Below are 26,695 nucleotides of genomic sequence, written 5' to 3' on the forward strand. Positions count from 1 at the left end.
TTAATAGCTTTAAAATGCTCAAAAGTTTTGTTCAATACTTATTTAAATGATGCCAATGCCAATCCTCTTTCTTTTGAAAGATTTATGCCAAATCTTTTTTTTTTTTTTTTTAAATGAAGGCAAAGACTAAAATCACCAACATTATTTCTTTCAGAAAGGATAAACACTGTGAAATGGGTAAATGTTAGGTTTCATGAGGGTTGCAGAAATAATCACATAGAATAAAGCTAACGTCATTTAAATCATAGGGACAAAGTAGTTACGGATGTCTTTATCCCCCAAATTTCTTTCCCTATCATAGCAGAACAGTACATGATTTTTATTCCAGGCAGAGTAGCATAAAATAAAGCTATCCTGGTGTGTATATTGGACTTAGCAGTATGAGTTATTGGAATGTCCTGTTTTAAAACAGCTATTTTTTTGTGATTTGTTTGGGAAACTTGCAATCAGAGGGTGCTTAAAGACATGAAAACACACCCAAAAAACGGCACTTTAATTTAAACTTGGTACGTTCCCATGCCAAGCCCTGAGAATGCCCAGAAGAAATAGCATGTTACTTCAGCCCAGCTTGCCTGATGTCTGTAAAGATTGGGCATGTTAGTGGGACTTTTTTGGTACTTTTATCTAATACTTATTGAATCAGCTTTAGCTAAAAGCACCAAAAAGCCCCACTGAAGCACTCGATCTTTACAGACACTGCAGAGCCAGGCTAAAATAACATGCTGCTGCTTCTGGTAAAGTGTGTGTTTGGGGTTTGTTTGTTTTTTTGTTTTTTTAAGGTCTGCAGGCAGCCAGAGTGAATACTATAGTAACCTAATATAAGCTGTACACATGTCCCAAGATGAGTCTTCACAGAATTGCTGGTAAATTATCATCTAAGCAACAGCTTTTTTATTTGCTTTTATATATGTCTTTTCTACGTGTATTCAGTTTAAAATGATTTAAAAAAATAAAATATGGAATAAGGCAACAGAGGCTAACCTGTCTGGCAAGAATACCAAAAATTAGCTCTGAACCCGCCCTGAGAGTGACTCCAATTCCCTTTCTCTCCCAATCTGCTGCTCTGCTTTCTGCTCCCTGTCCTATCTGCCACTGTGCTGCCTGTCCCCTCCCTGATCCGCTGTGGGTCCCACACCAAGGCTGCCTATGCCACTTGTGGCTTTTGTGTCCCAAGTTGTACACCCCTGGAATAGGATAATCAGACAATATGGGATCTATAGGAATCTAGACAAATAATCTACAGACTGAGTTGTGTTAAGTGTGGTCTAAGCCAAAATGAAGTATTCTTATCCTTTTATAAATCCTATGTCCCTCAGTAGGTTAACTGCTTTCTTTTTCTCTCTCCTACTTACCTTGCCTCTCTCAGCAGTACCCTTTATTTTTTCCCCCTTCCCTACCCTTCATACTCTAATTACTGCTTTCTATTTAGAAAGTTTACTTCCTGCAGTCCCTTCATAACACTTGATCCAGTAAGCTACTGCTAAGGAAAGCTTATGCATCTCCTTCATTTTTTCTATAAGGCACAAATATACTCTGCCTTCTGTCTAGATAACTATTATGTCTGACATTTTAAAGCTGATTAAAAGATTTAGCTATATAACAGCTGTTAATGTTATTGGAAATTACCAAAGGGCCAGATGATTAATAAAAAACGTAGCAGAGGGCTTTGAAAATCTCAACCACAAAGTTTTGCAAAATGCCTTTTTCCGTTGTTAGAACCATTGCCAGTTTTTGTCCTGGATGATGCAGTTATTAGCAATGCACGCTCACACTAGAGAACTGTCTAAGAACATAGTAGACAGAAACACAAATCCTATAGCGATGTCCAATTTGGAAAAAAATAAACCTGATTAAATTTGCACCTGTAATAAACTAAACAAATAATAAGAAAAAAGAAAACACTCTTACCTTTGTTATTGTATACATCTAGATAGTTTGGTGCTGAAAAAATTGTAATTAGTGAAGGGAAGCCTGTTGTTTGGCTTTTCCTATACATACGATACCTAAAGGAAAGTACAAGTTGAATTATTATTAATCACATGTATGGTACACAACATGTCAGGAATAGGTTAGACAAGGACTTGTATGGATGTTTTGGACAGGGATCATCCTACCTCGAGCAGTGGTTGGACCAGATGACCTCTTAAGGTCTTTTCCAGTTCTATGTTTCTACAGTTCTATGTTAATAACATCACTCAGAACGAGAAAAATCAACAGGTTGCCCCAAAGGGTTTTATAATGTAATGTTACAAGCAGGAATTATAAAAGGTCTTTGGAGTTGCACATGAAATACTTGCTACAGGTTCAGACCTTGCATTTATTTGGAATTGCTGGGGACTCAAACGGGGCTAATCTCAATTGATGCCAGTTGGTCACAGGTGACAAACTCTAGCATAGGAAGCATCATAACTGATGGACCACTAAAGAAGAATACTGTACATTTCAGATGATAATATGGTCATGCTGAAAACAAGGGGAGTTTGATTATTGACTACAATGGAGGCAGATTTCACCCACCGCCTTTTTATGGAGTCTCCTTCCCAAAGCAGGTGTGCAAACGTATTAAAAAACACCCTAACAGGTAGATTAAATAAACTATTTCAAATTTCTCAGGGTGCCAGAATATGCAGAGATTTCCACAGGAACCTCCTGCAAGCTGAGAGTTACCTTACACAGTTACATTATTTTACAAATATGCAAAACAGTTATCAATCATCAGGTGATGTTCTTCTGCATGCATGGACAAAGCTCGACTTCACAGAGGAATGCTCAATTAAGCCAAGTTTGTGAACTAACTTGCTAATGCTCACCCATTTCCATTATCCATACCTTAACAGATCAGGGGTTTACTGTCTGGATTTATTATCTGGACAATATTTGATCAAATAAACATTTGATCAAATATTTGATAGCTGTACGAATCTGGAAAAACAGCTAAACATAGTATTTTCATCTCTACTGCAGCACAAATAAAATCAATGTGACCTCTTTGTTCTCTAAGAAAAGAATTTTTAAAACTAAATTTGAAATTTTTTTTCTTTACTGCAAAGCAATAAAGTGAAAACAACATTTTACTACCCCTTGGGTATTTGATGCCAGTGATTTTTGGCAGACTGACAAGTTGTTTTTAATTATTTAAGTGACTATATAGTAAGTTACACAAAATAACATTTTGGAAACATATTGAGTACAGATCTCAATCCTATAATCTTATTACTTTACTGTTATTACTATTCAATGCCTGTAAGGTTTCTGTTCTCAAAAACACATTAATTGTATTATAAGCAGGGTATGAAAAGCTATGAATTCAGATACCCATTGTATTCTATTAATGTGATTCTAGTAGACATTTCAATGAAAAAGTGCTTTTTGAAGTAAAAATAAAAAGTTGTTTTCCTTAAATTTGGCCTATGACAAGAGTCTCATTGACAAAACATGAATGGTAGCTGATCCTGGAGCACCTTTGCACACGAATATCTGTCCCTGAACAAATGCCTTACACTGTCTACCATTCTCTCTGTATTGAGGGCATTCTAAATAGTTTTGTGTTATACTTACTTTTTACACATAATTTTTATTATTTCTTTGAGGATTCTGAACACAAATATATGACAAAGACACTGACCAGAGGAGGAGGTACGAAATTTGTAATCAGGTTTAGAAGACCTAAGCAATTTGCAAATAGTCCATAGCAACTGATACTTCAGAATGTTGCTCAGACTATCATTATGGAGGTGTAATTAGCAATGCTTCTATTGGGCTGCACTGACCTTTTTTTTTTTTTTTTTAATTAGTCTGGAGTTAAAATAATTTTTGACCTAATGTGCCATTTAGTCACTAAACCAAGTAAATGGCAATATGGATCTATACTGACCTAGAAACCAAAGTAAACCTCCAGGATCCCTAAGGTGTTTGTATTTGGGTTGAGTGATACCATGTTAACCCTATGGCATGTATGCTCACAGCAACAGTTATCTATGCCAGCTAGTTTAGAGCTAACACAGATAAGACAGCATGTAGGGAAGGATCGTCTCTCAGAAAGACGGAACATCTCTCTTAGCATGCGGAAGTACAGGGAAACCTTTTAAGCTGAAGCTTGTTGCTTTACGATAGCATAGCTGTCTCCTTCAGTGCACTTTGTCCTCTGCTGTAAGCTACTGGAAAGGTCGGGACAGCAGTCAGGACCAACCCCCTCAGGAAGAATGATAAGTGCAATCTCTGCACTCAGAAGATGGTGTAATAAGATGGGGAATTGTCAGTGTGTATGAACAATGTTTATTTATGAAGCAAAGTGGGGGAAGGAAGGGGTGGGGAGGCACTTACCCAGCATCCTGGGCTTCATGGGCTCGGAGTATAGATAACAAGTTATTGTGCTGGAGGAATTCACATACAGCAGGGTAACTGTTGGAGGAAAAGAAAAGCACCTGTTATGGAATTATCAGGGGCAGAACATTTATCTCTAATGTTCAGAAGTATTTGATTTGATCAAGTATGATCAAACACCCATTGTTCATGAAACCAATTTCTGCTCCAAAGAAGGTTGGGGGGGGGGGGGGGGGGTTGGGTTGATTTTTTATTTTTATTTATTTAATTTTTTTTACAGTCTTTTAGTGCGGACAGCACTAGAAGCTGCAGTTTTACATAATTTGGTGGAGAGGAACATTGGAAAGCTACAGTTCATTACATAACAACAGCCACCTTATTGCTTGTCAGAAAGAAAATAATTTCTATTATTATACCCTGAGATTCAACGCTCCCAGAGGAGGATAAATGTGGCACAAAGATTGGATGCAACAGAAAACAACTTGCCTACTCATTACAGTATGTATTTGTTGCCTAGGGAGAGCATGTAATGTGATGGTGTGGGAAGGGAGATAGAGGGAGAACAAGAGGTGGGGGGAAGCAGGAGAAAAAGTGAACCTATAGCCAAACTGAAGCTGTTTAATCTTCTAGGATCCATCTCCCTGGTAAACAAGAATTCTCTCTCTTCCTGGCATCTTCAACTGTGAATTTTATTAATCCTGATGCCCTAAAAATGTGTGCATCAAATGTTCCTCACACGATTTCTCTATTGAGCTGCACATTTTCTATTACATTGACAAAAACAAAGTCATTAAACCAAAATGATGCAAATTCTGCCCTAACGGTATTTTTTACATTTTTACACTCCACATGGATAATGTTGCATTGGAAAATGAAGTAGAGGACTCAGCCTTCTGTCTCATTTTCAGTATTAGCAAAATTGTTCCTGCAGCAACTTAATCTGTAGAAGCATTGATCTCCTACTAAACACACAAACCTAATAAAATCCCATAAGCTGTACACATCTAAAAGTTTTGACAAGTTGATTTTTTTTCTTGCCTCATAAAAATTTAAAAATTCAAAACCTATTATATTTAAATATAGCAAAATTTTAGTATGGTGCTGTATAATAGTGAATGGTGGGTTCAGTGCTGCATAAAGTACAGATTTAACCTGCTTGTTACATATGCTCCCTGAACTTACAGGGCCTCTCTCTTTTGAATTGCATGAGAATTTATAAATACATTTGTGAATCAGTTTATGAATTAAAATGAATTTGAATTCTTCCTTTCTTTCCATCCCTCTCTCCACCCCCCACCCCGCCCCCCGAAATTTAGCCTGTATAATGCTTTTTACAATTCCATACAAGCAGCTTAAGTCGTACATGTAGTATGTATTTTGGTTTTAATGGGGGGCGGGGGAGAATGGTTTTGTTAATAGAAATTGCTTTCCTACTCTTCAGATGCTGGTGACTTTTCACATTTATAATTGAGAGGCATTTCCCCACCCCTGGGATGGTCTAACAGTAGTTTTCTCTATGGCTTTAATGGCACAAAGCAAGAAGCCTTCTCTAACATTATTACAGCCTTAATATGGACTAGTAGGAGACCCTCCTTCATTGCTCTAGTCCCAGGTTCCAACCACAGCACCACCGAAATCTGACAGATTGCCAGGGAAACAAGAGTTCAGAAAACATGGGGCTCAGAACTAAAGAAGTTCCTCATCTGACAAAACTTTACCAAACCCTTTAAAAACTTTCAAGGGATTCTAAACAGACTTGCATTCTTGTCTATTTATAATCTCTGACTTTCCTACCAACCTGCTTATATACGGACAATCCAACTTATTTGTTTTTCACTTTTTGACCTTTTCTCGTGAATCAGATATGGCAGGCAGACCACTATACCCCTTCCATTTTGATATACTGCTGCATAAGTCCTGCAATGCCAGCAATTGTATATAGGTAGTCCGAGCCAAGACTCCAGGCAAGACCATTACCCACAAAACATTGGTTCAGTCCCCTAACCTTGCAGAAGCTTAAAATATCCCACCCCTAAAATACCATGCCCATGAGAAAACAACAAAGCCAAGTACAAAGTTTTGCATTTTGGATGGAACAACTGCATGCACAAATACACACCAAGGAATGATTGGGTAGCCTGCAGTACTGCACTACAGTTTCCAGAGGTTACAGTTAACCACAAGCTGAATCTGAACTCATTGCAAAAAAGCCAAAAGCATACTGGGTTGTTTTAACAGGAATCTCGCTTTCAAATCAAGGGAAGTGATGATTTTGCATTATATGGCACTGGTGAGGTCTCATATGGAGTCTCACACTTCAATAAAGATGGGACAGACTGAGAAGAGTCCAGATAAGGGCAATCAAAACTTAGCATCTTAGGAAACATGACTTACAAGAATAAGTACTTATTCTAGAGAAAAGAAGATTGGGGGGATTGGGGGAGCTCTGATAATGGTTTTCAAACAGCTGAAATATGGTTATCAAGAGGATGGACAGATTATTTATTCTCTGTGGCCACAGGAGACAGACAGGAACAATGGTATCAAAGTGCAGCAAGGGAAATTTAGGTTACATATTTGAAAGAATTTTCTCACTGCAAGGGATACTAGGAAGAACTTTTGCACCGGAACAGGTTACCTAGAAAACTTGTGACATCTCCATCCATGGAAATTTTCAAGAGCAAGTTAGACAGACACTTGACTGTGATAGTTTAGTCAGGAATGATCCTGCCTGGCTCAGGGGTTTTTACCAGATGACTGGATGAGGTCATTTTCTGCCCTATTTTTCTATGAATCTATTAAGTACTGGAATCTATTAAATACACACATAATAATATGCATCATGTTATGACAAAATGTTATTGTAAAATTAATTATAGAATCTTAGGCTATGGACAAATGTACACTTTAAATACTTTAAAAGGGGAGGTGGAGTTGCTGCTCCAGAGGGTGCATCAGCTGTTATGATGCATCTCCTGCAGTAATTTAAGTTAGCTGAATTACTGTAATGCTGCTGCATTGACTTAAAGTTGGAAAGGTTATATCAGTATAATTTAATATTGATATAATTAGGCTCCCTTATATCCACAGAATCATAGAAAAATAGTGTTTGAGGAGGCCTCAGGCCTAATGCAGTCCAATGGCCTGTTCAAGGCAGAATTATCCTGGTCTAAACTATTCCAGGTAAGTGTTAAAACTGTTCACAAAAACTTCCACAGACAGAAATTCCATGATCTCACTAGGTAATCTGTTCTAGTGTTTAACAGCTAGAAAATTCTTACTAACATCCAACCTCAATCTTCCTTCTTTCAATTATGTCCATTGCTTCTTGTGCACCCTGCAAACCTGGGGTGCTAGTACACATGCCAGGAGGCTGCTCCGATGCTCGGTACAGGGCATTAGAGCAAACTTGATTAATCGAGTCTGCTGGAACATGGTAATTAAACTCCAGCCAACCTCTAAATCTCATGTATCAGTGTCCCTGGGCTTCAAAATGGTGGCAGGGCACTTTAACTAAAACTTATTTGATAAGCTTTAGATATAGTGACCCCGCCACTATTTTGAAGCATGGGGATGCTGACACATGAGATGCTGCAGGTACTTTAGAGTGGCTCCAAGAGCCACTCTAATTAAAGTGCTCCCTCCCCCAACCCCTGGAGCAAATGTAAAAAAAACCCCTACAGCTTAGTTGATTGGCCCTGACTGCCCCCAGGTCCTCTTCCCACCTTGCCACTACTGCTTATCCTCAATCACAACTCTGGCTCCAGCCCCACTCTGGCCCCCACATTATCAGGCAGCAGTGGCTGTGGCCACAGCTGCTCCAGCCCCAGCCCTAGCCCCAAGCTCTGGGTTGGATCCAGAGCCAGGGAGAAACTGGTGAGGCCTCACCAATGGTGAATAACCCAGAGAGTCTGGCTGTCAGACATTTATAACAATATATTCTCTAAATATGCATACACGACATATCTTTTCTAAATACTTTCAAAGACAACAAAAGAGGAACTAAACAATTCAGGAAATCTGCAGAGAGAACTTAGTGCACTACAATAAACAGTAACACATTCAAGCAAATTATCACCCCAAAATGAGCCACAGAATGGCTATCCAGCCTAATAGATGTTACTTATAAAATGCAGAATATCTTTGCAGTTCATTTGTATCACTCTCTAATTTAAGCATGTGTTATTTTACATGTAGGGTGATAGTTCTTGCACAAAAGCAAAGGAACTCTCTGGGTATAAACAGATATAACACTCAGAATGATCTAAATACACTTTAAACCCCAAGAGTCTAAATGTGCATGCCACTTGAAATCAGTTTAAACTTCCTGGAATGTTTCAAAAGCATACAGAGAAAATAACTTTGAATTGGTCCTCCTTGAACCAGTTCTATGTTGTGTGGACACACAGCATTCTGTGCCAGTGTCTAGTCAGCCTTCAAAACATCCCAAATTGAACCATCCTTCACCTCCCTCCACTCCTCAAACCCATGCAGGACACTGGGGTTTCTCCAGGGTGCAACCAAGACCCTACTGCCCAAAGATCTACTGCCTACAGAAACCATAGTGTGCAGTACTAGGGAAGCAGGAAGCCTCTGTGCCAGGTTCAGTTTCCTGCTAGGAACCCTGGGGCAGGGGTCTCAGATTCCTTGGGATGAAATACAAGTAGACAGCTTCTAGGGTAGGGATGGTCTTTGTAGCCTCCTGCTTGTGGTGGATGGCTGTTTGTGCCTGTAACAGTACACGCTTGTCAACTACTCATGGTGGTGCCAGGGAAACAGAGCCATGAACAATGGGAACTTATAGAACAAAATGGCTGTCCATCCCATGTTCAATGTGAAGTGAATTACCCATTAACTGTTAATTGTTCCTCATCCTCTGTGCTGCACTTCTGGAACCAGCTCTCCCTGGCAGGTTCCACAGTGCACATATGTCTATGCAATTGCTAGCAATTCAAAATATTTAAGTGATTGGAAAAGCCAAGGAGTTCTGGGTGTGGGAAGGGGTAGAGCACCCAGCTGCCTGAGAACCACAAGCAGGGATCCACACAGCCCCCCAGCACCAGGCAAACCCTCCACTCCAATCCCCTGCCACAGTCTGGGTCTTCCTGCCTCCTCCCTTTCTTGGGGAATCCTGGGGAAACTGTGGCACTAACCTCTAGAAGACATGGTAGTCTGGGTACTCTACCACCCCTATTGGTATTCTAGCAGCAATGCAATCCCTAAAAAGTGAGGGTTCTACTAACCCTTAGCACTGTACCTGTAGACACTTCTGTCCAGGGACAATTGTGATATAGTTCCCAATTAGTAACACTTAAACCATTCCAGGAATGTTATGTCTGTCCATGGCTCATGCTTAACTCTGCTGTATCAGGGCAAAACAGCAGATGTCATGACTCACTGCTCTTCCTCCATTTGCCCAAGCACCCTTCAAGGCTGCTTCTTTAAGAAGCCATTTAATTCCTCTCTGTGAAAGTCAAGAGTGTAAACAAACACTAAAGTGACACACTTTACTTGTCTGACATGTGACACCAAAGTGAAACATCTCATGGATATCCCTAGATCTGCATAAGGGTCAGGGGAGTGGCTACTTCACTCGAGGGGAGCCCAGATGACTTCTCATTCTGAGTCAAGCTGAAGGCATGGTTGACCACCCCTACCAGAAGCCTTTTAGCTCCATTTGCTGTGAAGTGCTGGCAGAGCAAGTTTCCAAGATGCTTTAAGCAGGGTGCAAGGCATGACCTTTCTGTTGTATCATACTAGCGGTTGCTTGATGGAAATAATATGTGCACCAGGGGCCTAAGTTTTAGTTCTGCAACCTGATCTGTACAGGTACAGTACCACACACCATTAATCTTAATGGAGCCCCTTACAGGGACTGAAGTATGCCCATGCAGTCTATTATAAGTAGGAATCTACTGAACTTGATGTGGCTGTGGGCCTATTTCACATGCAAATTGTGATGCTGGCAGCCATTTTTGCAGGCAGAGCACAGCAGGCTCCCCTCACCTCTCATTCTTCAACGGGCCCTGGTGGCCCTGACCTGCACCCTCACTGCTGGTTGACTGAGAAGTCTGTCCATCATGTGACACCACCACTCTGCAGACTGGTAGCAGAGGGGAGGGGGAAGGAGGACAGGACAGACAGCCATCACAGCCAAACAGGGGTGAGGGGCAGGGGGGGTGGCAGCCATCTTGCTGTGCAAGCAGCTCCCCTTCTACCTCCCCCGCCCCCCACAGCAGGCTGTGTGGCCAGGCCATAACACCCATGTGGACTGCTGCTCTCCCAGAGGGAGCCAGCATTTTAGTTTTGGCAATATTTTCTTTTCTTCAGTGAGCCCACTAGAAGTGTGAAGCCTGCACCTTTTTTGCGAAGCCTGTCTGAAATCATAGTTTCTGTGAAAACTGTGAAATCACAATTTTTGGTAGGTCTCTAATTATAGCATTCAGATCAGAAAGTCCTTCTTCTCTCAGTCACTACAGTCAGTCCAGTGCAGGACAGTAGAAGTTGAACGTATTATTTGGGAGCCCAATGGAAATGATTCTAGCAGTCCCTGTACACTTCCTGTTACTCAGTGATCCAGTAAAAACCACTTCTACAAATGCCAATCCCATAAAACATTTTGGGCAAAATAATGAATTTTCTTTCAGGACTAGAAGTTATCTCCAGATCAGCATTAAATAAATTGGGAAAGCCCTGGGGAGAAGCTTATACTATCACTATCTTGTGCTGCATGTTTGTGGGACTAGAGAGGGTGAATAAAAAAATATCATGACTATTAAGCTGGAATATGATACCAACAAAGACGCTTTAAAAATAAAAATAAATACCAATAATCATTACTATATTCACTTGAATCCAGAGCAAGGCTTTCACTCTCTACCATTTAAAGGGGGGAAAAAATCCTACAGATTGTCTAGGATTTGGGTACAAGGCCAGGAAGAGGGGGGGAGGGCAGGTAACTGCTGTGGTTGTGGCCCTCCCTGCTATTTCTGCCCCCCCTTGAATCCTTGCCCCCCCCACCTCTTTGCCCATCTCCCTTACCCTGTATCTTCCCCTCCACCTTCCTTCCCCCAAAGTTTTGGGTTCCCCACTCTCCCCATCTCCCTACCACAGCCTCTGCCCCTTGCCTGTACTCTCCACCCTCCCCATTGTTTATGTTTCCTGTGCTCTGGACCTGTGCTCCAGCCTGGGAGCACATCCCCAGCCCAGCCCAGTAGCAGTGGTGGCAGCTCTAACTGGGCCATAGAGACAGGCTGGAGCTGCCATGCCATTTCATTGAGAGCTGCTACAAAAAGATGAGGGGATGTGGGGGGAGGAGGGATGGGGGGCTTGAGACTGCAGGGGAAGGCACCTGAGGGAACAGAGGCTGCACGGAGATAGAGGTGGGAGGGCAAGCATGGGGGAGGAGGGGAGGTCAGACAGCAGGGAGCAAGGGGCCTCCCTCACCACCTGGCCCCCCCTACCATTGCTTTCCCTACTGCAGCAGTAGGAGAGACATACAAGATGACTCTGTAATAATCTGATTCTATACATGGAAAATTATAAAAAACATTTTCCTTGTACAGAACCTAAGTATTGGGGGGTCTTCTTAAACTCAAGGTCATTTTGAATTCACATAAATATGGTACACACCAAATTGAGCAATAATAGTAACTATATGTGCTAATAATGAACTAACCGAATAGCTGTATTAACAAAGCAGACCTTTGTCTTATGTGTAGAATTGAATGAATGGATACCCTTCATTTCTATTTTCTAATTATAATACTAATCTCAGTCTTTCCAGAAATGTTCACATTCAGACAAAATTGGTAACATATATCTACAACTTTGTACCACAACTATGAAAACTTAAAGACAATCCCACTTAGCATCTGAGTTGCTAAAAACAGTGAGTAGAAAGATAATCTAAGAATTCAAGTAGAGTACAAGGCGTAAGTGTAAGTAAATAATTATTCCTCCAAAAGGTGCTGTTTGTTTCCATTCCAGGAATTTTCTAATTGTTCCTAATTGAGTACTGTTCATAGCACCCAATCTTCGCTCTGGACAGTATTTGGACCAATGCATGATGTGTTAATTATTAAATACAAAGCATATACTGCCTTACATTTAAAAATATTTTGGATGTGCAACAAGATGAAACACAAAATATAAATGGAAGCAATTAAAGCCAGGTGAATATTTGAGATGGCAATTTAAAACCAGATCTTACAAACACTACATAGTTAAATTTCCATTGCACTCAGTGGGAGGTTTGCTTAAGTGAAGACTCCATTACTAGATACTTAATTGGTTGGTTTTTGTACCTTCGTATTTTCTACACATTAATTTGAGTGGCAGATGCATGCACTGCCCAGTCATGACACCCTGGAAATTGGAGCTATTTTAGAACTGCCTTGAGAGTATGGCTAAGACGGAGAGCCTGAGAGTGGCTCAGGGGGCACACACAGCACTGCAGTAAAGCAGCTGCACAGTGTAGTTTCCAGAATTTCATATTCATGGAACACGAGTGAGTGGGTAGGACATGTTTCTTGGGGGTGCTCCAGGGTTTGTACAAAAGCAGTATCAACATGCTCTAATGATGCAGACAGGTGCTTAGTGGGATTTTCAAATCTCATTAGGAGCCCTACTCGGGGTGATTTCCATGGGAGTTTAGCAACCTGTGCCCTTTTGAAAATTCCACCAATTACCTATCTATCTTTTTATTCACAGTCCTTCTAAAATCTGGCTTTAGGCTACTTATCTTCATAAACATTTATATGGAACTACAACAGAGCAAATTCTTCCACCCACCTTCATTTTTAGCATGACTTTATGAATAGCCTACACTGATGCTAACAAAATTAACAATATATTAGGCCTGTGCAAAGTGGCTAGTATTTGCTTTGGATTTGGCCAATTCAGGGGACAGTGATTCAATTTGGTGATTTGAATCACTGTCCCGAATCAATTTGACCAAATCTGATTCGGAGATTCAGCTGCTGCCAAACTGGCTGCCAAATTAGCCGAACCGCTGAATCAAACAGGCTCCATCTGCCACCCGCTCTCCCAGCTGTCATTGGCTGCCTCACCCAGCCCCGCCCCCTTTTTTTTTGTTTTTTGGTTTTTTTTTTTTAAGTGCCAGGATGCTGGTACCGGCCTGGGCAGCCATTGACATGGCTGGGAGAGAGGGTGGGGGTCGGGGAGTGCTCAGGGGGGCTGGGGGAGCAGGCAGGGGATGGGGCCTGGCAGGAGTCCCCTCATAATCCCCTTCCCATCCTCCACCCCCTACTTACTGGCATGGAGTCCGGGTCCAGCTCTGAAATCACTGAATCTCTCCAAAGCTCTCTGAATCTTTTCCAAATCGATTCAGAGAGCTTCAAATCAATTCAACCTTTTTACTGGTCTCCCGATTTGATTTGGATTCAGAGATTCGGCCACCAAATTTGAATCTCCTCCAAATCAAATCAACGCCCAAAGCTTTGCAGAGCCCTAACACATATGGGTCTGCTTGAAAGGACTTTTGTGTTTGGGAGAACAAATAATATATAGTTGACTAATGTAATTTGGTTGGAAAGCTAACTGTTCTGGGATGGGTAGAAAGTCAAATTATGCCACACATTTCTGATATGAAATAAGATGGAGATAGTCTTGTATTTCACATACATACTCAATGACAGAACACGATTCATTACACTCTGAGAAGCAATTCTACTGTCACTACATTTCTGAACAACAAAGTGAGCAGTACAATGGAACACTCATTAGATTACATGCAATCTAATATGCTGCAGTATAAATTAAGATTTACTGTCTTTCCATTTTATTAATTTCTACAAAAATATTTAGCAATCGTAATGAGGTCTGATTATCCAAGTCTTGTAATTACAATGCTAAGAGAATATGTCCAGCCGTGTGAATGATAGCAACTTGCCAGCTGGACAAGGCTGTTAGTTGGAAGAACAAACCATATTTCTCAATTAAAGCACTACAATTAGTGCGACAAATAGCTTTGCCTTGGACTTTAAGCTTAATTTGTCACTTGATGGGAACAATATTATCATTTCTAAATCCTAAATGAAAGTATACTTCAGGAAATGGGGTTTGAGACAAATTCAGTCATATTGTATAGCAGTGAAAACTGCTTCGCGTACATTTGTATATTATAAAAGCATGTCTATTAGTCTGTAATGAGATCATGTGCTTACTGACAGAATTTCTTATGCTATTATATGAAGCATAAAACTAGAATGAGGCATTCTAGCTTTTTTAAAAAAAATCAATGATATAAGAAAGCATCATAAGAGAAATCAATAACTTTGCTGTAGTTACCATCGTGCTCTTCAAAGACATCTAATCCAGTGGTTCCCAGACTTTTGGGACCCATGGATCTGTCAGCCCTTACCCTTTTTTATGGCACCACAGTGTACACATATTGTGACACTTAACTGAAAAGAGAAAGGGTGCTATGCAAGCTGGAATCCTCTAAATATTAGAAACACATCATTAACTGTAATAGGACTAGGGTAATACACAGATTCATAGATAAAACTTTTCAAAATAAATTCTTATATCATTTTACGATGGGAGGGGCTGAGGTTTTTTTTTAAAAGTTTCAGTATCACTTCATAATAGTAAAATTATTCCTTTTTACCAACCCTTTATTTGGTTAAAGATTGGGTTTAATTACATAGGGTACAGCCTACATTTAGATTTCATTTTCCTACTATATTTATCCACATTCCATAGCAACAATTCTCAAGCAGGTTGCATGTCACTTTGGGGTGTCGAGATCCTTTCAGGGATGTCATGGGGTACCATGTAATTTTAGCACGGTTAGGTGTGCAAACATGCTTCAAAATACAAGTAAAAACTAAGAGTTGAGTGCTGCTTGGAGTCTAAAAAGGTTGATAAACACTTTTTTTATAGCTTCACGTGCATATATAGTTGATATGGAAAACTTGGCTAAAGAGAATCATAGGAAATTAGGGTTGGAAGGGATGTCAGGAAGTCATCTAGTCCAACCCCCTGCTCAAAACAGGGCCATCCCCAACTATATTGTGATTTTCCTTTTCACGTTTTCACAGATTTCCTACACCAAGAACTGAGCATAGGGAAAGTTCTGAAGTTATATTTTATGCCATTCTCACCAACCAAAGGGAATGAGAATTTCAAGTTTAATGCAAAATGTATAATTTTTCTTTTCATAAACAAACAACAGTGAAAGGCCAAACACACCTAAACCCATCACAAAACTGAATGCTCTTTTCTTCCCACACCTCAAACCCCACCACACGAATTGGCAGATTGCCATGAGGTTAGCAAAGCTTCCAGTTGCCTCTGAACCCAGCGTACTTCCTAAACTGACTTGCATAGAGAGGTTTGTGCAATGTCTTCTCTAAGGAATTCTTGGTTAGATTTCCTGAACTTTATATACTACTGTAGTAAGTTTATGGGTGTTATACTGGGGTATTAATCCTCTACCCTCTATCTTTAATCCTCATTTTTGCAATTTTGGTAAGGGCGAGGTATAACAACTTCACCTCTTCTACACCAAGTAAAAACTAAAAGGAGCTATTTTTAAATGTGGTTATTAGAGGTCTTTGTAGCCCTCTGACGCAGATCTCACCAACACAGTTAAAAAAGAAACTGATGGCTGTAAGACTAGCCATGGGTGATTGTGCTGTCATGCTTCTAGTCATATTGTCATGGCATGCTAGAACAGCAACTAACCACACTGGACCACAGAGGATTCCTTCCAGTGATACATCATTCTGCCTCCCCTGAGATGCATGTGGAAGGTATATAATGGTGATGGTTCTACAACTGAAAGTCAGCAGTATACCCAAGACCATAAAAGGAACTACTGGTGAACCAATTGGCATATAGTCTACGGCTTGTATACCCAGGCCATAATAACTATGTTATAATGTAGCTTCCAACATACTTCTGTCTTTTTTTAAAGGCCTTTTCCTCTATTAAAAAAGGAAGAAGGAAAATAATTTTTCAGCACCATTCATCTTTGCCTCCTTCCCTTAACTATCAAATCTTACATAATGTTGCAAGAAAGTACCATTCATTTCAGAAATACATGTTCAAAGTTTACATACATATGTAAAAATACTATATATAAACAAGCAAACAAACATGCATATAAAAATACAAAAATAAAATATATAAAAACATATTCTATAAGGTTAGCCTGCATTATTGTGTTTGTTGCTAGAAATAATGCCCATAAATTAAAAGTTGTATTTTATCATTAATGTAAGAGCAAAATACTTTGCAGTGAGTGGCACAGGAATGAAGTGATCAACAGTAGAGTTAAAACAAAATGTTTTTGCAAAAACTGTTGCTAAATACGCTGGGATAAAAGTTCAGAAAACCTGAATTACAAAAAAAAAAAAAAAGTTTTGTTGAAAATATTACTTAAAATAAATGTGGTCATTAAGGGTTAGTGAAAATCTTAGAGACAAAGATAGCAATGCTCCAGAGTACGGCATGTTACCTAGACAAAATCATCACACAACCGGGAGCCTGGAACATGAAAATTTAAGTTCCACCATTGGCAGTGACTGACTTTAAATAATATTTTGCAAATTTTATTTTTAGGCCTTCTAGGATGCCTACGAATCTCCCTATGGTCTCACACAAAGGTTTTCAAACTCTTTCAGAGTATGGCTAACAAAAGAGAGATTATCTTCCTTTCTATTTTATGGACTACTTCAGCTTTCCCTTTCCAACTATTTTTCCTGGGATTTTGTTTAGATGGCACACGTTAGCAACATGAAGCAGCAAAAATGTTCCCCCAAAATTATTTATTTTTCAGGTCTCCCCAAACAAAATGCTGGATTTCTGTTACTTTTGCATTCGGCAAAGAATTAGAGAAATTGGTGATCTTCATATGTCTTCGAATGCATCGATGACAACAAGCTTTTGAGCTGAATGTTCACTTGAACCTACTGGCTGCAAACTGATCAGAACAATATGTTGCTCATTTCAGATATTATTCTGCCACTTGCCTCGTCCACAGAAATATGCCTCTTGTCTTGTACTTAAAATTGTCTAAAAAGGTTGCTTTTACAAAAGGGCTAAAATGGCTGAAATTATATGGAGTTTATTAATAGTTTTGGTGACTGCAGTGGTCCCTTATATGGTGACAGGATTTCAGTCAAGCCTGCTAGTAGTAAGGGGAAGAAACTAAATTGCATACTTTTTCTTCCACAATCAGTTAGTTTATAGGCTAGACTTATGGTACATTTTGTTAAGAGTTTTTATATTCACCTCTGGAAAAAATCCAACAGGCAGCTAAGTTGACTACATTGTTTACCTATAAAGCTGGTCATAATTTCTAGTCTATTATGTTTTCTTCATCGTTTTTCTTTCACTGCACTGGATGATAATGAAAGCAGTAAAAATAAATCAAATAAAAATATCAGTGGGTTTCAATGACATTCACTGGTATTCTGAATTGCAACCAATTAGCTCACTATTACTCACAGACCAGCAGAGATTTCATATCATTAAGGAACTTTGGTTTTAAAAGCCCTACTATACTCCTTTAACATATACATATAGGCTAGGGGCAGACATTACACATAAACCAGTTTAAATGATCAGAAACTGGTTTAAACCTGTAACAGAACAGACATTCAGTGCACATAAACCAGTTTCAAAATGGCCTAAACCACTTTGAGATAAACCTGGTTGAATGTAGTATTAGGCTTAACTGATACAGCTCAAACCAGTTTATTCAAAGTCTGTCTCAGACCCCTTCCTGGTTTGAGTTAACCCAGAGTCCTCCAGCATCTCAACATGCTGAGTTAGGTCCTCTGCTCCAGCCCAACAGGGCTGGCCCTGCCCCTCTGTGCTCTCTGGCCCAAACAGGGACAGGACATGGTAAGAAACCAGCCAGCATGGCCCATTTTAGACAAAGTGGGCAGGGAGGGGGTTAATTCTTCCCTCCTTAACCTCCTTTCCCACTGCAGCCGGGGTCTGCACGTTTGCCGGGGAGCAGAGAGGAGGGGGCTGCAGTGATGGTCCCTGGGGCTGGCAGACCCCAGCTGCAAGTCAGAAAGGATGGAGAGAGAAACTAATCCTTCCCCCTTCTGTCTTCACCTTAACAGGGCCATACTGGGGCTCTGTTCCATGCGTGGAAAGGGGGTGGGAACTCTTCCCCCTCCTCCTTCTCCCCCCAGGGTAGGGAGGGGGGGCTCTGTGCAGCACTAGAGGGGGACTCCTGCTCCCTTGCCTCTCCCTCTGTCACCATGGGGTGACAAGGAGGACTCTGCAAGGCTGCCGAACCCCAGAGGGGGACACTTTCCCCTGCTCCTCCCCCACCAGGCAGGGAGAGTAGCTTTATGCCAGACTGCCCTGCCCCAGAGGATGATTCTTCCCCCTGCTCCTCCCTCATTCTCCCCACCGCCCCAGGTGGGGAGGAGGACTCTGTTCAGTGCTGAGAGGGACTCTTCCCCCTTCACCCCCCCATGCTGCTGTGAGCTGCTGCCCGGCCCAGCCCAGCTGGGGTACAGGGAGCAGCTGTAACTGAGCTGCAGCTGTCGGGGTTGGCCCCACCCCCATGGCCAGCCCCAGCCAAGGCAGCTGCATGGTGGGGCCAGGCTGGGCCATGGGGGCGAGGCACAGAGCACCCCCTCCCCACCCTGTGACAGCAGAAGGAAGAGAAGGAGGGGAAAGAGTCCCTCGCTCTGTGGCCCGACAGCCTGGCATAGAGCCCTCTTCCCCACCCTGCAGTGGCGGGGAAGAAGTAGGGGGAAGGGTCCCCCTCTGGGGCTGGGCAACCCACAGAGCCCCACCCCCATGGCAACGGGGGGGGGGGGGAAGGAGGGGGAAAGAGACTCCTCCAGCACTGAACAGAGCCCCTCTCCCTGCCTCACGGTGGTGGGGGAGAGGAAGGAGTGGGGAAAGCCCCCCACTGGGGCCTGGCAGGCCTGTGTGATGGGATTGATCCCAGCAGCCATAGAGCCACTAGGGTGGGCAGAGCTCTCCCCTCCTCGTCCTCCCCCACCACAGCAGATTGGCCACGCTCTCTTCCTCCATCCTCTGAACCATGCAGGCTAGGATTTGGGCTTAAACCACTCCTCCATCTTACTCAGGCCTGGCCATACCCCACCCTTAGCTCAGCTTCCCTGTGGAAGGTAAGAGCTGCTCTAATGCCCCCGGGCTTGTGGCCAGAGCCACTGCAGGCTTCTGCCTACATTTCCAGAATGAAAAGGGAATGCCTATCCACTTGCAAACTGGTTCAATCTCTGCAGGTTAAACTAAAATGCAAAGATTGAATCGATTCAAGCTCAGGCTTTTTGAATGTCTGTCTCTAGCCATATAGCTGGCCCCAATTTTGTGCTCCTTGTGAACCCAAAATTCTCTCTTCAACAATGTCTTTTAACTACTGTGAGCTGTTTTAAGACTTACATGAAATAAGCTGATGAATTTATACAGGGGTTGCCCCAGTCTACAGCCTGCAGAGCAATTGATCCAGGCCCAGAGCCAGGGGGCTTTAGCAGCATTTGGCAGTGGAAGAATTTGCCCATGCTGTGCCATGGCCAGATTGTAAGAAGTGGCAGTGGCCGTGGCCAGGTCCTAGCACCAGCCCATCTCAGACCTGAGCTGGGTCATTCTGGTTTGCTGTCAGAAAAATGTTTCCAACTGATCTTAGATGCAAGTGGTCACATCACAGAAGCCTCTCCTAGTTAGTACCTTTGCTGGCAGTCACAGCGTAAGGAAAAGTGAAGCCATTACCACATGTCTAATGCTTTTTCTAGCTCATTGCTGAGGCCATAGGCCTTCAGTTGTGCTACATCTACTGTACCTGTTCTATAGATACACACAGAATTTGAGCCTTCAGTACCGAACTGCTATTGACTGTTAAACTATTTTATATGCTTCTTTGCTGTTTAGATTTCTTCCAGTTTCAGAGGTGACCATACCTTGCCATCATATTTATTATCAGGGTTTATAGCTGTAAATCAGTGCATGTAAAAGCAAGCCCCCAGAATGAAAAATAATGTAGATTTTTTTTCCCAAAATAAATCCCGATTTAGATACTATATCAATTTATTGTCAAAAGATATTTTATTACGCACAATACAATTCAGTAAGATTCTTACGTGTGTTCTTAAATTTTCAAAGCTTACATTATATCAAATTCCAGGAAAAAAAAAATGCATTTATAGCCAGTCTTCATGTAACAAGGGACATTTTCTTTTTTGGCACATACTATTATGAGCCTTACTCTCTATGACTATTAAGGTATAGCTGAATGTACTTTTTATTTTATTTATTTATTTATTTTAACTGAAAGAGAAAATTAATTTCCCCTGAGTGTAAACTTTGTTACGGATTGTACCAACGAATGATATAAAGCACTGTATAACCCTCTCTCAAAAACTGCTTCACTGGCAATTCAAGAGGGTTAATTTTTCAAAAATGTAACTTTTCTCTCTTCCTGTAGGATTAAATGGCTGTAGAACAGTTCTCCCATGTTAAGCAAGGCTCTCCCAAAGGAATATTGTTGGTATTAGTCTTCCTTTCAAATGTGTGGTAGAAGGATTTAGCTTTTTCAAGAAATTCATCTTCACATTAATAGGCATCTATGCAATAAGTCTACTCTTTTCTTCCCTATTTGAATACTAAGAATACTTTGCAGAACAAAGTACATTAAAAGAAGATAAGCTTGCAAACTCAAACTTTTAAAACTTAGAAAATACAAAAACTAAAATTGTCTGTGCCACCTAAACTTGCCCCACTTCTCCTTATGCATTTATGATAGTCACTTACTGGTTGTGAGGGGGTTGTTTTGGTTTTTACACTGGACACTGCCTTCCTTATACAGTGCAAAGCACAGGTGATGCACACTGGGTATACCTACACATGCATTTACTCGAGGCCTAGATTTACAGTGAAGTAAGCTACTGTGTTGTAAGGGTTTTTGGGTAGGTGTTTACAAGTGTGAGGGTTAGGATGAAGATTTGCTCCCAGTTCCCTGCAGCCCTGCAGTGCATCCCTGTGGCCATTGGGGGAGCTCCATGCTCTCCCTTGGGTGCCAGGGCAGAGTCTGGCAGGGAGCACCAGGCCAGGAGACACCAGTCATCTGGCCCAAGGGGGATGACTGTTGCTGGGGCAGGGAGCTCTTGGCCAGGGCTCCCTGATCAGGGGCACAGGGCTTGGAAACAGCTGCAGTGGAGGAGCAGGTCTCAGGCCCCTGCCTAATCTGCCTGTAGGACAGCTAGCAGCTAGCTTGCTGCTAACTGTCCCACTGGCAGACAGGGGCAAGGGGCTGGGACCTGCCCCACCCCTGTAGCTCTTTCTAAGCCCCGTGCCTCCATCACCCGATCAGAGAATGGCCCTGACACCTTCTCCTAACCATGACAGTTTCTGGCCAGTTTCAGGCTTCTCCTGGGCTGCACAGCGAAGCCTGCATGTGCATCCCAGAGCTGTCCCCATGCAGGGAGGTCCCAACCCCTACTCCTCAATTTTAATTGGGAGATAAACTTCTCCCAGCAGTGACCTGATGGTTGGAGCCTCTGCTGGGAGATTAGGGTTCCCCAGCTACCTACTTTGCAATCGCATCCGGAAGCAGGGTTCTTAGAGAGTCCTTACCAGGGCTCCTGTGGTAGAGCCTGCACTAGCACAGACAGCTCCCCAGGGCAGGGAGCTACCTCCCACCCCCTCATGGACGGCTGCCCAGAAGCAGATTTGGCTCCTGGCCCAGCATCTACAGGAGCCATTACTAATGCCAAGAAAATTTGCTACTTGCATTTGCAGGTAGTCAATTTACTTGGGATTAGGAAGATTTATATGAAGTAAGAATGTGCACATATAGACCCACATGCTTACTTCACAGTAAACTATGCTAAATTGCCCTTTGAGCGTCTCATATAGGTGTACCCACTGTGCTTAATTTCTTTTAATTCTTGTCATTCAACATGTAGATCTAGATCATCTTTTTTTCAAAAACAGTCCAAACCCTTTATGAAATATAGAATTACTGGATTTACTTAAATGCAAAGTAAAGTCCCCTCCCCCCCCCCCCCAACATGGCAGAACCGGAACTTTTGGATCCACAAAACAGTTTCAGACTTTGAAAACCCTTTCAATAAAGTAAAATAGAATAAAATGAAACAAAATAAACATTCTTAACTAAAGGAATATATTTTACAGACATTTTTTGTTTTGGTTTAAAGATATTTTTCATTAAAAAAAAAATGTTCCGATGAAAAATTTGGAAAAGCTGTACAATAACTTTTACAAATTGCAATTTAAAAAAGGAATCCAAAGTTAAATTAAGCAATCCTTATTCAATGAAACACCTAATTTATGTGGGGGGGGGGGAGGGGGTTCCCTCTAAATGCATCATCTGAAAGCAACAAGAATTCTTCATAAGGAATTTAGAATCTAGTCCTACTGAACAACAGCATTGCAATGAGTAACAGCATGGATGAGGGGAACAAGGAAGAAGGGGGCTTCTGGTCAGGAAGGCATTTTAATAAAGTACATAAAGGGTATATAACAACCTGGGGCAGAGGGGAGGAAGGGGATGTGTCTTGCCTTCATAAATTGCATTTGGTTTCCCACTGAATATTCAGACTTTATATTTGCTTTTACAGCATGGCACACTAAAAATCTGGGTGTAACCCGGAATTTCCATTCCATGAAGCAGTAAGTAGCTTAAAGTGGGTGGAAAGGGGGGAAGCAGACAAAAAGTAAGAAAAGATTGCAATGTTTTGACTAGATATTTTTTTTGTCCCATAAGATGAAACAAAGCAAATGGCTGTTCTGACTCTGGGAGTTTATGATGCTCTCATTCCCAAGTTCTCCCCAGAGTTATGAGTTCCCAATCGGCAAATGATGAACCATAGTAGCATCTAGAGCCCTAGCCATGCATCTTCCTTGCCTTGGAAGCTGTGGCACCTGCAGACACCAGGGGGAGTCTGCATGGCAAGAGATGCCTCAAACCTTTGGGTGCCTGGTGCTCTCCACAACTGAACATGTCAAGTAAATAGGATTTTTGGCAGAAGTCTGTCAGAACAAGTACCTTTCAGAAATTGGCAATTTCCAAAAACAACAACAAAAAAATAAAATAAAAATCAGAAAATCCCCCAACCAGCTTACATGCATATTACTACATTTTGGAAATGTTTTTTTTCTTCTCTCTCTCACTTTGCAGAGTCCATTTCAATCAGTCAAAAATAAAACACAGCTGACCAAGTTAAAAACTAGCAGGCTTTTCTGACACGACCTAATGTTTTGACTGTATCTCATGTGTCATGCTGAATCAGAGAAGAGCATTGACTCACAAGGGAAACAGAATACCTTAATGACAAACTACAACAGCACTCCTCTCCTTGAATATGTAACCATAATGTTCCTTCTTTAATACCCATGTTAGATTAAATTCCTTATATACAATTCTCCTAGTACCAGAGTATATTTTGCATTATTGGGGTCACTGATTTAATTAACACAACTGTGAAAGGGGAAATAAACATCGCTAAGATTAACTCAGAATGTAACAGAGTCTTCTCACTGCACTAATGGGAACCCTTTCACCAGTAATTGGGAAAGCCCAATAAATTCCAGAAAAACATGATGAAGAAAATTTCTGCCAGCTGGCTTTCCTAACTTGGCCAGGGAGCACTGGAGCATCCCGACAGCAAAAGAAATACAGCATAATAGGTGAAGCAGCAGATGGAGATACATGCAGATTGAATGCTTTGATTGTAAAATATTTTGGTATTTAAGATGTTTTGAAAACTATCCGTTTCACTTAACACTGTTTGAATTTTCATTCCTAAGATGTGGGGTTTGAAAACATGTATTTGCATTACAATACACATACTCATACATAAGGTTGTGGGTATCATTTGGGCTGGGACTATATTTTGTGCTCTTTATACAGTGCGTAATGTTTTTAGTCCTGATTGAAGCACTGAGAATATGCCAAAACATTAACAACACAGAACAGTAAAAGCTCTTTTGTCTGCTCCTTCCAGATATGCTCTCCCTAGCATGTGGCTATACATTCCTAGGTCCTAGTGGGCATGTCTACATGAGATGCTTCCTGCACAGTAGCTTAATAATATTCCATGGTAGCATGCCGGTCAGAAACTGTGGCAATAAGCTACTGTGCAGTGACTGTCACAAAAAACAAACAAGGCCAACAAAATCATGCATCGGTGCTACTGAGCAGTAAACGTAGTTACTGTGCATTCAGTTACTACTTCGTTAAGGAGGTACTAAACTAAATGTGCAGTAACTATGGCACATTAAATAATGTGTACATGCACCCAGTGACATCAAGCTGCTGGAATGGACTGCAGATATCAGAGAGAAGCCTGATAAAATTGGGAATAAATTTCAACTGGGCACAAACTGGACTCTGGTTCAGCTGGTCCAGAATCAGGGGAAAGCTAAGACAGAGTAAAGACTTCTTTCTCCCTGATTTTGTCACATACTAAAGAGAAAATGGCCAGACCAAAGAATCTGGATCCCATATGATGCATTATATTGAGATTTTTGTGATTGAAGTTACCCTCACTAAATAAATGGGTAATTATTTTGCACCTATTCCTTTTATCAAAGGGAAGAGGGAATGACAAAACAACCAAAGTACGATTTTTTTTTTCTGATAGACCCCTCTGGAAGTTACAGCAACAGACATATGAGCATAACCTCTTTCATGTGGACCTCTTTAGCTTTCTCATCTCTCAGACATTTACCCAATTATTTTTACCTTGACAGAAACAATTCACTAACTTAGAAGTGTCATGGCAAGAACTTCAGCTTCATGGTTTACATTAAAATGTACGAAATTGGTTCTCTGACCTACTGTTTATACTTAAAAGTTCCTTGCAACATAAGAAAGAGAGCATTTTTTTTAAATTAATGACTGATACAAACATCTCTCTTCCCAATTACAAATTATACTACAAAGAGTTTGTTCTCATTATTTTTTTTACGTGTGTTAAAATTACAATTCATTGCCCTCACTGAAATCTGAAATTTGCTTCCCAAAATGTAGCTAACATTTTGTATGAATTTTTTTGTAATTCTTATGCACATAAGTATGTAAGTCTTATATACATAAAGGCTCATAGAAAGCAAATTCTAGCTTGAAAACAGGCGCACACAGCATAGGAAATCCTTGACATTTTTGCTGGGCATAGGATTGTTTGTTAACTCAGTAGTAACACAGCTCCCTAGATATCTGGAACAGGTACAATTAAGCAATGTAAGGAGGGATTCACCCACAGTTTTCATGGGTAAGACCATGTACACTTAGAGGGGCTTTCTATGGATGTGATGAGAGAAAAATGCATTTCAAATCTGCACACTTCCAATAAGTCTTACACATGCAATTCAAGTATCGATCAGAAGAAAAAAAAAAGTTCCAAATATTTTACAAATTCCCTAATCCTGTTTACCTACTGCTTCTTTCCAAACAGTACTACATCTGGGAGAATCAAAGTTGAAGAGGCTTCTTCAAGTTTGCCTTCTAATAACAGGAAACATTCTCAAGAAACATAGCCAGTACTATGTTTGCCTAACGAAGAACCTATACATGAGTACTTTCAGAGAAATGCTTGAGGGTGATACCATTGTACAATGAACAATAAAAAAAAAAAATGCAGAAAAAAAGACAAATTCAAAAAAAATATTAGATACATGGCTAAGGAGAAACTCTTGTTTTTCTCCAAATAGCAACAGTTAAGATGTTGGTTTCCAAACTGCATCAGTTCATTAATAATGCCAAAACATAGATTTCATGCATAGATTTAACACGCACAGATTTAACTTAACATTAAGGCCTAATTCTGTCAGTTACTACTTTTTGCAGAGTACAGTATCACTCCATGTAAGTAAGGGTGGTGGAATCTGACCTTGATTTGCTATGTTTTAAAGACAGCAGTTGAGAAAACATTTCTAGTCTACATAGATAAGGGCTTATTAAATATACTTTGATCTTTCTTGCTTTGACATTAGCTAACTTGACAAAGACTGAAGAAGACATATATGCTTAAAGTTCAGAAAGCATAAAGGAAAATGAGCCCCATTAGCAGCTTTCTTTTGGCGGAGGAAGCAGAGATTGTTCAAGATGAATAATGAATCATATTTTACATTTAAAGGCTTTATTTTTTAGGCTAGATTTCTACAGTAGCTGCCTTCCTTTCATGTTCCCACAATTCCTGAAAAACTGCACATTAATCAACATTTAAAAATTCTGCAGTGTACAAAAGATATGGTTGCTAAATGTCCTCCTTTGTAGAAGGAGTTTAGGGATTGGAAAGTTAATGCAAAATTTTGCTTAGCTCCATAAATATGAACTCTAGAAACTACTTTAAGACTGTAAAACTCAAAAGTACTGGTTGTAGTGGTT

At 40.9% G+C, this 26,695-nt stretch overlaps 1 protein-coding gene across 1 annotated transcript in view; it reads right to left on the bottom strand.

Moving 5' to 3' along the window:
* Nucleotides 1–26,695, bottom strand: part of PPP3CA (protein phosphatase 3 catalytic subunit alpha) — a 371,469-nt gene that overhangs the window by 63,530 nt on the left and 281,244 nt on the right. The window contains exons 7-8 of the mRNA XM_014600086.3: nucleotides 4,324–4,401; nucleotides 1,909–2,003 (exon numbers count right to left, since the gene is read on the bottom strand). Coding sequence (XP_014455572.1) covers nucleotides 1,909–2,003; nucleotides 4,324–4,401 — 173 coding nt within the window. The remainder of the gene's footprint in view (nucleotides 1–1,908; nucleotides 2,004–4,323; nucleotides 4,402–26,695) is intronic.

The sequence above is a fragment of the Alligator mississippiensis genome, chromosome 2 (assembly GCF_030867095.1).
Source record: "Alligator mississippiensis isolate rAllMis1 chromosome 2, rAllMis1, whole genome shotgun sequence".
NCBI lineage: Eukaryota > Metazoa > Chordata > Crocodylia > Alligatoridae > Alligator > Alligator mississippiensis.